Raw genomic sequence first — 13,744 nt, forward strand, 5'->3', positions numbered from 1 at the left:
ATGTTAGCTGTGGGTTTTTCATAGATGCCACTTATCAAGCTGCTGTTTAACAACTTCCACTCCTAAGTTATTGAATGTTTTTATCATGAAAGGGTGTTGAATTCTGTCAAATATCTTTTCTATGTCTACTGAGATTATCCTGTGTTTTTTTTCCTTTATTCTATAGACATGCTGTATTACATTAATTGATTTTTGGATGTTAAACCAACCTTGCATTCTTGGAATAAATCCCACTTGGTATATAATCTTTTTTATATGTTGCTGGATTCAGTCAGCTAGTTTTTTTTTTTTTTTTGAGGATTTTTTATGTCTGTATTTATAAGAGATAGTTTTCTTTTTCTTGTGATGTCTTTGTCTGGTGGGAGTTCTTTTAAGTCAACCAAAATTAGAGCTAAGAAATGGATTTAGGGAGAGTGTTTTAGGGCAGAGAAACAATTTAAAATCATTGGTGTCATTATGAGAATTGTTAAGTGCAGGGCTTTGAGTCCTTAGCAGAACATAGCCTTGAAACACAATGGAAGGAGTACAAGGTTTTAGTTGAAGAGCTACTGTTTTTGCTTCTATCATTTGCTAAATGTGTGACTTTGAGCAAATTACCCAGGATTTCCTCACTTCTGCACTCAGGATAAGTATTTCTACATCAGACCTTTGTTATTGGGATTAAGTGAGGTAATGCATGTAGAAAGTGTTTTTTTTAAAGGCCAAGCACTATTATAATTACAGATTATTAAACAGGATAGAAAAAAGAATTTAGGAGAAAACACTGGAGAAACAGAAGAACATAACCTCTTAAAAGGCCTAAATAAATTTTTTGAGGCAGAACAAAACCTAATGTGGAGGCAGGATCATTTACTTGAGGGTAGAGAATGATTTAACAAAACAAACGTTTTGTTTAACAAAAAATCTTTTTAAAGCACAAGTCAGAAATGTGTTTCATGGTCACATGGTTACTTTTATTTGGGATAAGGGGGCGCCAGTATAGATTTTACTAAGAGGAATTTCGATTCCTTGGTATAATGAGAATAGTGATGTGTTTCATTTATTTTATTCTACTTTACTTTGCATTGCTTTGTTGCTTCTGTTGTAAAAAATTATATTGAGTGTAGTAAATTTCCATCAAGTTTTAACCAGCTGTCAGACAGTATTTTCTAGAGGCTGTTTGAAAAATATGAAAGGACACCACTCGGAAATGACTTTGAATCTGCCTTGTTTGTTTTAACTCCTTTAGAAACAAAGCCAGCCTGTGTATTCAACAACGTGGAGTATGGTGATGGGGATATGTTTCGAATGGACAACTGTCGGTTCTGTCGATGCCAAGGGGGTGTTTCCATCTGCTTCACCGCCCAGTGTGGTGAGCTGAACTGCGAGAGATACTATGTGCCCGAAGGGGAGTGCTGCCCTGTGTGTGAAGGTAAGGACAGGTGCCAGTCAGAGAATAAGAAGAGACATGGTTTAGGGACTTAATATCAAAATTGACCTACTTCAGTCTCACTCCAAAATAGAGGAAGATTGAAGAAGTTTCCGTTTTTTGTCACTGTGGTCTACCTTTTAGGACTTCGATAATGCTAGATAGACTGTGTGAAACTGTCAGTACTTCCCTGAGGGAAGTTACACGCTGGGTGTAGACAGTGGTCACCTGTTTCCACAGATGGACATGAGGTTTCCTGGAGCTGCTTTCTGTTCCTCCTCTGTGGTTCCAGCAGTTCCTTGGCAAGTCCTGGGACTTGCTCTCCATCCTGACATCAGAATTCCACCCACCCTGCTCCCCTCAGATTGCTCAGCCAGGACAGGGCTGCCCTAGTCACTGACCACCTTAGCCAGTCAGCTCAGAGAGGAACCGACCCTGCTTCCTTTCTGATACCCATGCCAGTCCAGGTGAGAGCAGGGCTCCCCGTCCTTTGAAAATGTGTGGTGGTGAGAGTGGGGTCATGGTGTGGCATGGTGGTGACACCAGGGCAAGGCCCAGACAAATGTCCACTGTGGCCCTGGGCAGAAGGATCCCCAGGGCCTGCTTTCTCTTTATTCCCCTTTTACCTCCAAGAAATAATGGGTCCATGTTCCTCCAACAGGCTCGACCCTCCTGTCTGTCCTATGCAGAAATAATAAACATTTCAGAATGATAACTCTGAATATCATATACTATAATCCACACATTTTAAGGCTCAGGATAATCAGAAAAGTAGTCACTTGTCTGAGTTTCCAGTGAAGCCAGGAACAGTGACTGCCAGACTGTGGCTCTGGTCTAACTGCACTACACTGTTTCCCCAGAAAGGAGGATCACGTGAGCTTTCTTGTCCTGCCCGGACCACAGACCTTCAGTCTGGAGTCAGGCACATCCGTCTCATGTCTGACACTCACCCTGCCCTTACCTCCACACGTGAAGTGGGAGGACAGAATTTCATGCCATGTTCCATAACTTTTTCTGTTTTCTAAATCCATTGCTTTTCAATATTTGAGCTGTGTTTACCACATAATACTGAAGATATGAAATTGCTTAGAGTATGCAAACTACATTCCTAACATTGAACAGTGGTTCATAACAGGGAGGCCATCTTCCCTGTTAGAAATTATTTTTGCTAACATAGAAGAAAGGTGGTTCACTTTTTGTGTGTGTGTGTGTGTGTGTGTGTGTGTGGTACGCAGGCCTCTCCCGTTGCGGAGCCCAGGCTCCGGATGCACAGGCCCAGCGGCCATGGCTTACGGGCCCAGCCGCTCCGCGGCATGTGGGATCTTCCCGGACCGGGGCACAAACCTGTATCCCCTGCATCGGCAGGCGGACTCTCAACCACTGCGCCAACAGGGAAGCCCAGGTGGTTCACTTTTTAGGTGTCATCAGGGATTTTAAGAAAGTCACATCAAACTTTTAACCTTCCCAATTGATTTGTTCCCTAGGTACTACCCCCGGTGTGTAATAGTCTCTGAAACTATGTAGCAGTTGGTCATGTAAAAACATAGATATGGACCTCTGTGTAATAATCATCATGAGTTGTCTGGTCATAGATCCGGTTATGTCTCACTTCCTGGAATTCAGGTCCAGGCTCAAAGTAGAAATGAAGTATGCAGTGTAATATTTTTTATAAAGAAATTTTACAAAGTCTTATCTAGCTCAGGTCTCTTGGCTGCTTGCATCCCTGGCAGACTGCCCTTCTGAAGCTGTGACTGCGTGGCTTTCAGTTTGGGCCTCTCACTCTCTTGTGAGGCCCTACTACCTCTTTGGAATAGAGGACCAAACTCGGAACTGCCTGGACTTTGCTTCCAGCACAGCAGCACTTGCTTCTTGAGGCCAGATTTTATGTTTCTGAAAAAGAACATTGAGTGATTTATCTAGTTGCTTTCATTTATAAGGATATTTGGGGATTTTTTTATTTATGTGCTTGTCAGCAACCTCAGAAAACTTTTTTACACTATCCTTGGCTACCTGCGTTCCCCAGCCTCAGCTGCTGCTTGACTGCTCAGCTTGGGGGAGAAAAATGGCGTAGGTTCACAGCTTTCCCTCCAGGGCACAAGCAGTGCCATGTATGGTTTAGAGAAGCTGTGTCAGTCCTGTCCTGAATAAAGCCACAGCAGGGAACTGTATACACCTCTCTGTGCCTCCAGGCACCATGAGATAGACTTCAGTTAGTCCTAGAAATAACAGGCTCACTGTAAGTTAGATGGGGCATTCTTCTTTCCACTTTACAGGAGGTAAAATGGAGGTGTAGTAAACATTTCAGTTGACAACTCTGAAGGCATCATCAGAGCCTAAAATGGATCAGCATTTTTTTCTCATGACCAACCCACAGCTCCATCCACGAAGTTTTGCACCTTTATGAAATGATAACACCTGCACATTGGTTTTTATGCCTCAGATCCCCTGCCCTGTGTGCCGTGTCAGGATGGGTGGACAGAAATTCAGCATGACAGCTGCTTTTGCATGTCCCCCTAGAGACACCTCCTGCGGCCCTGAGCTTCTGCTGAGCACAGCTGGAAAAGAACTGCCGATGACGAGAACCTGGGGAAAAAATGTCTCTAGGTGCAGGCAGAGATAAGATGTAGAATGCCCTCAGTCTTACTCTGAACTCACGTTTTAATTTAGATCCCGTGTATCCTTTCAATAATCCCGCTGGCTGCTATGCCAATGGTCAGATCCGTGCCCACGGGGACCGGTGGCGGGAGGACGACTGCACGTTCTGCCAGTGCATCAACGGAGAACCCCACTGTGTCGCGACGGCCTGCGGACAGAGCTGCATGAACCCTGTCAAAGTGCCTGGGGAGTGTTGCCCTGTGTGTGAAGGTAACCCTTGTCGATTCTAACGAGCCCCTGGCGAATATCTCGTGTTGGATAAGCTTCTACCCGTGTGTGCTTGCTTGTTTTCTGTTTCCTCAGGCATAATGTCTGCTTCATGCTGTTACCAGTTGCAGATGAATTTATTATACAGCCCAAACTAATCATTTGGGGGAGATGTTACACATTTACAGTGAGAATAGTGTGGTCTTTATTTTGCCACTGCAGATAATGCTTATCTGAATACTTTACAGTCAAGGAATATATACATTTTAATTCAGTTCACCGCAAGCCTGATTAACATCCAAAGGTCAACACAATGAAATGAAATGAAATTGGAAATAAGACCCATGACTCAAAGCATAGCTTGTTCAACTTGTAATGCTTCCATAAGCCCAAGAGTCCTGGCAGCTAGAAGAAAAACCTGGAGCCATCAAAGGTGGTTTTCACTGCCTGGAGTCCGCACCCTGAGCATCCATTCTGCTTCTAATATCACAATGGCTGTGGCTTTGCAGTTCCTTTTGGGCTTTTTCTTATGTCTTGGTTACCTGCATTCACTACCTCTCTTCCTGTTTAATGGAGAGAGCCTGAGATATCCTGGACTAGTCTTTCCATCCCAACCGCTATTCCAGGCCATTTCCCCCATCCTGGGAAGATTCTTTGCATACTTACTAAAGTCAGCCTTAATCCTTGATCCATGTCTGTTAGTACAAACAAGAGATTGAATATCTATACTGACAGTTCCAGTAGAGAGTGTCCGTCATTAAGAAGCACATTTGCATAGTGAAATGAACTAAAGTGGGTCAAAAATTAGTCCTTGTGGAAGATGGATCCTTCTAGAATTTTTTAAAACAGCTATTAAGGCACTGACAGGTCTTTTCAGAAATTCAGTCAAGTAGACTGAGTCCTCTGTAAAGAAGTCTTTTTGCTTCTACCGAAATTTTAATCAACTCAGACTTCCGAGTTTGCCTGACTGGCTTCATTAACTTCTGAGGGGTTAGAATTATTAAAGACCTTAAAAATCATATAAAAATTTAAGCTGGAGGATTCTGGTTCTATTGACATCACCAATTCCCTCACCATTACTCTACTCAGAATGCAGCTGCCACACTCCAAAACTTTATAGCTTCCAGATGACCAATTTTGTGGAAATCACCCACCCACCTCGCACATATACTCCTCCTATCCCCTGAAGGCAGCGTTTCAGTGCTGGAAAAAGGAGTGTGCAATAATATGTTTGATGATGTATGGTCAGCTTTACAAGGAAAGATGCCCTGCTGAAGCAGATAAAGATGGGAATATCTATCCCTAAGAATTAGGGGCAATCTGTCATTGGTTTGAAATATTTAAGTATATGTATGTGCATGGTAATGTAAGAAGAATTAAAAACATATATATATAATCCAGTAAACAGTAACCCTTTAACTTCATGAGTCTTGAGTCTAGATTGAAAATAAGACTTTGAAAAACTTGTTAAAAAAAATAGGGCCTTTTTTTTTAAAAGTAAGAAAGGCAAATCCTTTGCCCTCATTTTTGGCCGTCATTAGCATATCCATTGTGGTGAGTAGAGAAGGGAAGCGGTTGGTGAATAGACAAAAATATATATTATATGTATGAGAAACTGATTTAGTCTTATGTCATATAGATGTTTGGGTAGGAGGTAGATGTTAGTTTGATCACTTAGAGTTTGGTCTCTGCAACATCTGGGTCATGTTGTAATCTTACCTTCCACTGTTTGAGAAAAGAGTGACAGTTTGGGTCAGCCATTAATTCCAAAAAATTTATTAAGAACCTTCCGTAATCCAGATACCACATCGGACACAAAGCTAAATAAAGGACAACTCCTAGTAAACTTCAAAGAAACTATTTAGGCTGTTTTAAAATTAAACCAGGAAAAACAGACTCTCTGCATTCAGGTGCTGTGGGGTAAGTGTTTTTTATTTGTACCTGATTTCATTTGATCCTCACATCAACACTCTGCCAAAGGCCTTACTATACCATTTTAAAGATGAAGAAATTAGGGTTTAGAGAGATTTAGATAGTTTTTCCCAAGGTCAGTTGCCAATATATGGCTGAGCTGGGTTCAACTGAAGTCTGTCAGATTCAACTACATTTTTGTCTGCTTCCTCTGCTCCCAGGGATCATCTCAGTTTCCTCCTGCCCCTATTTCTAGTTCCCTTATATCTCTCTTCATCTCTGGCTTTTGGCCCTGTGTTGGGACACACAGGAGTTTGATGACAGGGGAGGAGATCCTTTGCAGTTTGACAACTACTTCAGGTGTTTTTGATGTGATCTCCCACCTGCCCTCTCCCCTGAATTTGAGGACCTTGGGGGAAGGATGCCTTTGAGACTCATCCTCGATTTGCTTCTCAGGCCTCACATTCAGGTTGTCTCCTTCTCTTCACCAGACTCGGCATCTTTATTCCAAGCTGTTAGGCTCTGCTGGTCTCAGCCTTGCAGAAGGTCCCATTGTTTAGTTCTCAGAGAACTAATTTATCTTCTGTTTCTTCTTTTTGTTTTAAAGTCAGTTAAGTAATAAGTTTCACATAAGACTGCGTTTACTCTCCAGCGACACCCTCATTTTAAGATGTGTTCAGAAGACAAAAGATGCTTTTGGCATGGGGATAAAAAAACAGTGTACAGCTTAGGATAATGATCGTAAAAGTTATTATCTATGAATAATATTGTAATAAACTTATTTATTAATAATAATAAACTTACAAAATAATGCAAGGCAGTTAAATCTTATTGCTTAGTTTTCAGGATCCAAGAAAGACTCTGGAAGTATTCAAAAATATTTTTCTCAGCTGTTATTCAATAGCCTATTTAAATAGAATTTCAAGTGAGTTCTGAAGGGCCAAAGGATTAGACAAAATAAGAAAAAAGCAAGGCATTGTTGTGTAATAAATAATCAGCCAGAATTATTTGGAGGAAACAGAAAGACTGGTATTTATGCAGTTTATACGCAGTAAATTACTCTGTGCACAATTGCATAACAAATGTTGGCTCTCACCCTTATTAGCTACAGTCCCAAGATACATAGTCAGAGTCTGAAATGTGATGAAAGGGACCCCACACAAGGATTGTAGGTTTAGATTCTTCCTAAATAAATTACTGCATCACCAAATATAGTGTGTTTGGACCTTCAGGGAGGAAGAACCTTGTTGTGACTGCTGTTGTTATTAGAGATACATACCTTCCAAATGACAACATCATGTGCTTGGTTACTCCTGGAGGACTGGGAATGTGAACCTGGGGGCCCTTAAAGACTGTGCTGTTACTTGACAGCTAACTCAATTCACAAGTACCTGAGTGCTGTTGAAATTGGCACTTAAGTACTCTCTTGATTAAGTCTTAGCAAGTTAGTGTCAAAACCCAATTCAGGTACACAGATAAGCCATCCCAGTCTGTAAGTCTATAGCTGATTGTATTCTTATGGTTTGTTCTGTTGGCTTTTCTCTACATCTCCTCTTGCTCATCAATTGCATTATTTTTATTTTCTGGCCCTTGTGAAAAGCTAGAATGGAAATAGCAGATAAAGCAGATAAAGTTTGCAGTTTAAACATCTACATGGGAGATATGTCCTTATTTTCTTACAAACTAAAAACAAAAAAAGAGGGCAGCAGAATTGTCTTCCTCGGCACCTAGCACCATTTGCATCATCTTATTTGTAGCCCTTAATGAGAGTAGCTGACGTTTCTTGCACACTGTGACTGTGAGCCAGGCCTCAGTGCTTTAAGGGCATCAGCCCATTTGATCCTCACAGCTACCCTGTTGTGCAGGTACTGCCATCCCAATTTATGACCACAGAACCCAAAGTTCAGAAGCCATGTAACTTGCCCAAGGGCCTACAGCTCGGAAGTGGCAGAGCAGTGTATCTCCAGAGCCCTGGCTCTGGACCCCTGCAAGGATACTGCCTCTGAGACAAAGTGCACGTATTGACCAGTAGCCTAAAAGCGGCTGCGTCCCCCATGAGGTAGGATTTACCATATGCTTTTGAATCCCTAAAACAGCACCTGTCATGTAAGTAGGTGCTCAGAAATGGTTAATGAATGGATGATGAGTGAGTGAGTTAGCGAAGGGGGAAAAGACTGGAGTAAGACAGCAGACCCCGACAGAGGGTTTCCTTAACCAGTGCTGTTAAAGGGGTCAGATGCTGACCTCTGGTGAACTGAAGAAAGATTAATGTATAAATGCTTCTATTTGAAAATGCACTTTGAGAACAGAAAGCAGAGTGTTACACGAAGTATGTTTGGCACACGGTGGGTCCAGACGCCTCCAGGTGAGTTGGACCAGTTAGCTTCAGGTTGACTGCTCACCCTCCTGATGAGCACTTAGCTCTCGACTCCTACACAGGGGCAGCCTTCCAAGACTGGTTTGTAAACTGTGGTTTATCCTCTCTCAGTTCAGCCCCTGAAGTCCAGAATCACAGAACTAAAGTGGGCCTTCTCCAGACCCTCCAAGGCTAATGCTCACTGTCACATTTAATGTGCTGCTTTTAAGACCTGCCCTGAGAATGTATAAGTGCCACTGCCTTGTTTTCAGCTAGACTTTTTTTTTTTTTTTAATATCACAGTTAGGTATTGAAAATAATTTGCTGGTTGATTTCCCAGTAATGCCAGGTATAAATCCTATCTAAGTTGATTCTTAATGTCAGAGGGACCCTAAGGACAGGGTGCCATTTTCCATGAAAAAAAAATCTGTTTGTTTTATAATTAAAAGTAAGATAAGGTGTTGGGGAGGGAAATACTGGCTGCATGATGGAATGACATGACCGTGATGATGCAACAAGAAAAATGCGGGATATGTGGACAAGTGTGAGGCCATCTCCACCTGATGCAGGAGATAAGAATTTCATCATCCCTGATTAGTCTTGATGTCAGACCTGATCTGCTGTCTCATATTGGGCTGTGGCTGGACCCTGCCCAGGTGGCCCCTGTGACCTGAGTGTTCTTTAGGCCCAGTATGTGCAGAGTCTCCAGCTGGGATGAGTTGATGGTTTTGATGACCCTGGGGATTTCAGGGCCAGCGCCACGAGTGTCACTTTTCAAGAACTAGAAACAACATCAGTAATATTTTACAAGGTAGCATTCAGTATTAGGATTTGAGTTGTTAGTAAATAAATTCCATGCTTGTGGTTGGGTACTTTCCAACCACAATGGGTACTTTCCTTTGTACTATTTCTGTTTCTCTGAAACAAAAGCAAAATCCATTTCCAAATTCACACAGCAAATAAAAGAGTTATTTGTAGATTGTCACAGCTGAGTAATGGGTATATGAGGATCCATCATATTACTCTATCTACTTCAGTATTTTAAAGATTTTTTCCATAATAAGAACTTCAAATGAAAGTTATCTGCAGAGTTATTGTCTGAAACTGAGCTGAGTTTCAGGCAGACCTCGTGATTCTGCTAACCTGGACTTAACCAACTCTTGAAGTAGAGGAATAAAAATTGACTCCCTGTCCATGGAGTCTTTCTAATTCTCTGGACTTAGGATGGAACGTGATAGCTGTGGCATCGACCATCTTCCTGCCAACTGGCTGTCTTGGATCCCTTACTTGGGAAATCCTGGTCCTACTTGGGACAGTGTTGAAGAGAGGACATGAGGCATTTCTTGACCTTGTGGATTTAATGAGCCACTTCAGCATCAGCTCACCCAGTAGATCATATGCTGTGGTCCTCTCCTCTAAAGAGCTAGAGATCTTTGAGCTGTGAAATAGACTGTCCTCCTCATCAATACTAATTTTATGGGAGCACTATATTCTTTCCATAAATTATGATATAGTTTGAATCAAGCCACCCTTCAAATGAGGTTTCTACTGGGCTGCTGGAAAAGTCTGTACCAGGCACATATCTGGGTGGGAATTCCTTGAAACAAGAAAATATGTTTCCAGCCCTGCCCATAATACTTCCTCACCAAATAGTATCTCAAACGATTAAGCTACTGCTTCTGTGGCAAGGAATCAAACATAGTTTGGCTGACCCCAGAGGCAGTGAAGTCAAAGATGCCACAGGGTCACATGATATTAATGTTCTGGTACGTAACAGGGATCAAAACTCAGTTTATGGGTGGTACTGCTTCAGTGCCATAGACTATGCTATTATTAGTAGGCCAAGAATAATAAAATATTCGTAATATTTCAAAGACTGTTAGGCATGTTGTTTCATCCTTTAACTCTAAGTGTCCTGGAAACTAGTTCCATAAATGGAAATTAAAATATAGCACAGTGTGTTTTTTGGCTTGTCCAAATAAGGTCATATGTGGGGTAACAAATGCATAGCAGATGACCATGTGTCAACCTAGGTGTCCTTTAACCTAAGCATCCAAAATTGTTCATGAATGAATTTCATAGTATTTTTGTTTTCTCTGGGGATTTAAAATATCTTTAGGTATTTCAAATAACATTAGAATGGTATGGTTCAGAGCTGATTCTGAAACACTTGATTAGAGAACCCTTTGCCTGTGATTTTCCAGCATTTGGCAGTCCCAGCTATTAAATATTTCCCTGTGGAAGTGGCCTGCAAGGGGCAGATTCCTCTTTATTTCCTCTGCTGTTTACTTCCCATACCTAAATGGGCATTACTGCCAGGAGTCTCATAATTTTCCTACTAAGATCATAATCGAATCTAATAGTTCAGACTTGGGCCTGCTAATTTTCATCTAATCAACAGAGGCAGGAAAACAGAGTCTGGAATGCCAGCTATGTGAATGAAAAATATTTAGTCATTCTTGAAATGATAGGAATGTTTTTCCAACAAGCTTAAATAAACACAATCTCTACTGAGACTGTGTTAAACTTTTTTTGGATAAGAGACAACTCTTAGGCAACCAAACAGAAGTTAATGAAGGTTATTAAGAGACATACCCTTCAGAAAAGGCCTATGGACATTAAAAAGAAAGATCCCATTTTCTTTAGGGTACAACCATTGACCAGAAGTAGCAGAATTGGTTTCCTTTTAGCTTTTGTCAACCTAGTAGAATTTAGCATTTTAACTGGTAATCACATTGTCTACGTTTTGAGAGATGTCCTGCTTCACTAGCCATGGCTTATTAGACCATCTTAGTTTAAAATTCTCATCTTCATCTCCTTCCACTGTTTGCCTCAATTCTAAGGAATGGATAGGTCTCAGCACACCTGTATTTAAAGCATCTGACAGCACTTTTTATATGAAGCTTGTTTATTTGTTCCCATCAATGCAAGGTCCAACTATAAAGTAGTGAAATTATTTTTAACATAATGAAATTATTTTTAAACATAACCAAGATTTACATATCCAAGTGAAGTGTTTTTCCTTTCAAAATAGTTGTATGGGAACTGTACAGCTATTGCAAGAATACCGTCGTTCAGAATATTTTTGGTACTTCTCTGTTGAAACTGACATTGCAGCTTGCCACACGCACATCCTTTTGAAAATTCTTAGCTTTGTAAACCCCTGACTTTAAAGGTTTATTAGACTCTAGGAAATAGTAAAAGTCATTCACATCTAAGTCTGGTGGAAAGGCTGGCGTGATTTAGCTGGGTAAAACTTTTCAGAAGAAGCAAAAAGTGACAGTAAAGTAAAGGCACTCTGTCTTCTATGACACAGTAATTTCCTCTGAAAGCAATTCTGAAGAGAAGTTTCAAATAGAATTTTAACATGAACAACATTTTAGCACAAGCATATAGCCCACAAAAGTGGGTGCTTTTAGCAGTAACACTTATTTGTAAGTACAGTTCCTGGTGTGTTTATTGGAAAAAAAAATCAATTCACTTACCACATAGTATTTGTATGACTTCTAGGGACTGGAGGCATATATTTAAATGGTCATCTATTATATTACAACTTTCTGTGGAATTGCAGGTGTTCCATTCAAACTTATTTTCAAATAAATTAGACTAAAATAATTTCCCTCTAGAAATAACTATTTTAAAAGTGGTGGTGAGGACTTCCCTGGTGGCACAGTGGTTGAGAGTCCGCCTGGCGATGCAGGGGACACGGGTTCGTGCCCCAGTCCGGGAAGATCCCACATGCTGTGGAGCAGCTGGGCCCGTGAGCCATGGCCGCTGAGCCTGTGCGTCCGGAACCTGTGCTCCGCAACGGGAGAGGCCGCAACAGTGAGAGGCCTGCGTACCGCAAAAAAAAAAAAAAAAAAAAAAAAAAGTGGTGGTGATTCCAATATAATTTATTTCTAATATTTTAGTTCTCGAATTCCACTTCTGATTGTACCATTTTAAACTGTCTCAATGTATAGTCTTAACCTTAAATGAGCAAAATGATTTCACATTGTTTAATACATGAGGGTTAGTATTAGAGATGGTGAGCAACCCAGTGAACTGTTTTTAAAGGCCCTATTGAAGTATTTTCTGTGCTGTGTCTGGCAGATTGTTGAAAATAAAACATCTGCTGCAATATTGTTATAAAATAACAGGGCAGAGCGAAGGAATGAAAATGTCTACTGAAGAACATCCCTTGCCCATTGATGGATCTCCCGTCACAGGTGGCTGCTGAGGTGTCAGGGAGCTGGATCGTACCCACCTGCCATCCTCTGCATTTGAGACTCCCGAAATGCTCACTATCCGTCATCATGCAGGTTGGGAAATCTGTTACCCGGGGGCTTGGCAGGACCAGATCTTGGTCCGGGGTCATACCATCAGTTTAATCCTAATTTGATATGGGACAAGCAATAATGAACAGTTAGAACTTTTTTGAAATTTGTTCGAAGCATGAGAGGATAGTGATGCATTGCATTTTACACATTTTTCAATTCGAGTTGAATTATCAGCAGTTTGACCAAGTTTTCACTTGCCATGAATGTCTACAGGATACCTGCTTACACATCCAGTGAATTTTACTTTCACATCTAAGAGAAGCTGGATTTATCACATTCGTTTGAAACAGAGCCCAATTCAGGGATCCAGACCATTGGAGACCACAGAATTTAATACTTGCTGCCAGTCGAAAATAAGATTCGGTTCAAGGCTCCAGCTCTCATTCTGCAGCATCACGAACCAAGACTAAGAATCCCCAAGAACATTCAAAGACCAACAAGTGCTTGGTCCTTGGGGACCCTGAGAGTCATGTGGCGCTCTGGGTTTGATTTTTCCCCTTGGCTGCTAGAGCAAACAGAGATGAGTCTGTAAGCCACGTCTCCGACCAGGCAGGACCTCACAGCATGCACCCTGTGTGCCGACCTCACCCCTGGCTGCAACGTATTCTTTCTACTTAAAAGTTACCTTGGTCCTCATTTCCTCACTTTAAAAATGTATACATATATAATTTGAGACTGCCTTGGGTCTGCTTTGGAATCCAGCAAAGTATATTTAATGCTTGTTTATGCGTTCGGTGCCCCAGCGTTGGTGCCTTGCACTGTGGTCCTGCCACCCGTAGTTTGGGCATTTGAAGGACAACCCAAAATGGTGTTCTTTTTCAGCTTAATTGGAAAGCTATTGCCCTGCAAATCAGCTCACCTTTTAAAGCAGTTCATGGAGTCTCTATT

General features: G+C 41.4%; 1 protein-coding gene across 3 annotated transcripts in view; it reads left to right on the forward strand.

The window, feature by feature from the left end:
- CRIM1 (cysteine rich transmembrane BMP regulator 1) overlaps window positions 1-13,744 on the forward strand; it is a 206,668-nt gene that overhangs the window by 129,784 nt on the left and 63,140 nt on the right. For all 3 annotated transcript variants that reach the window (XM_060117584.1, XM_060117582.1, XM_060117583.1), the window contains 2 exons: window positions 1,229-1,411; window positions 4,076-4,273. In XM_060117584.1, the coding sequence (XP_059973567.1) occupies window positions 1,229-1,411; window positions 4,076-4,273 (381 nt within the window). The remainder of the gene's footprint in view (window positions 1-1,228; window positions 1,412-4,075; window positions 4,274-13,744) is intronic.

This window comes from Mesoplodon densirostris, chromosome 14 (genome assembly GCF_025265405.1).
Source record: "Mesoplodon densirostris isolate mMesDen1 chromosome 14, mMesDen1 primary haplotype, whole genome shotgun sequence".
Lineage (NCBI taxonomy): Eukaryota > Metazoa > Chordata > Mammalia > Artiodactyla > Ziphiidae > Mesoplodon > Mesoplodon densirostris.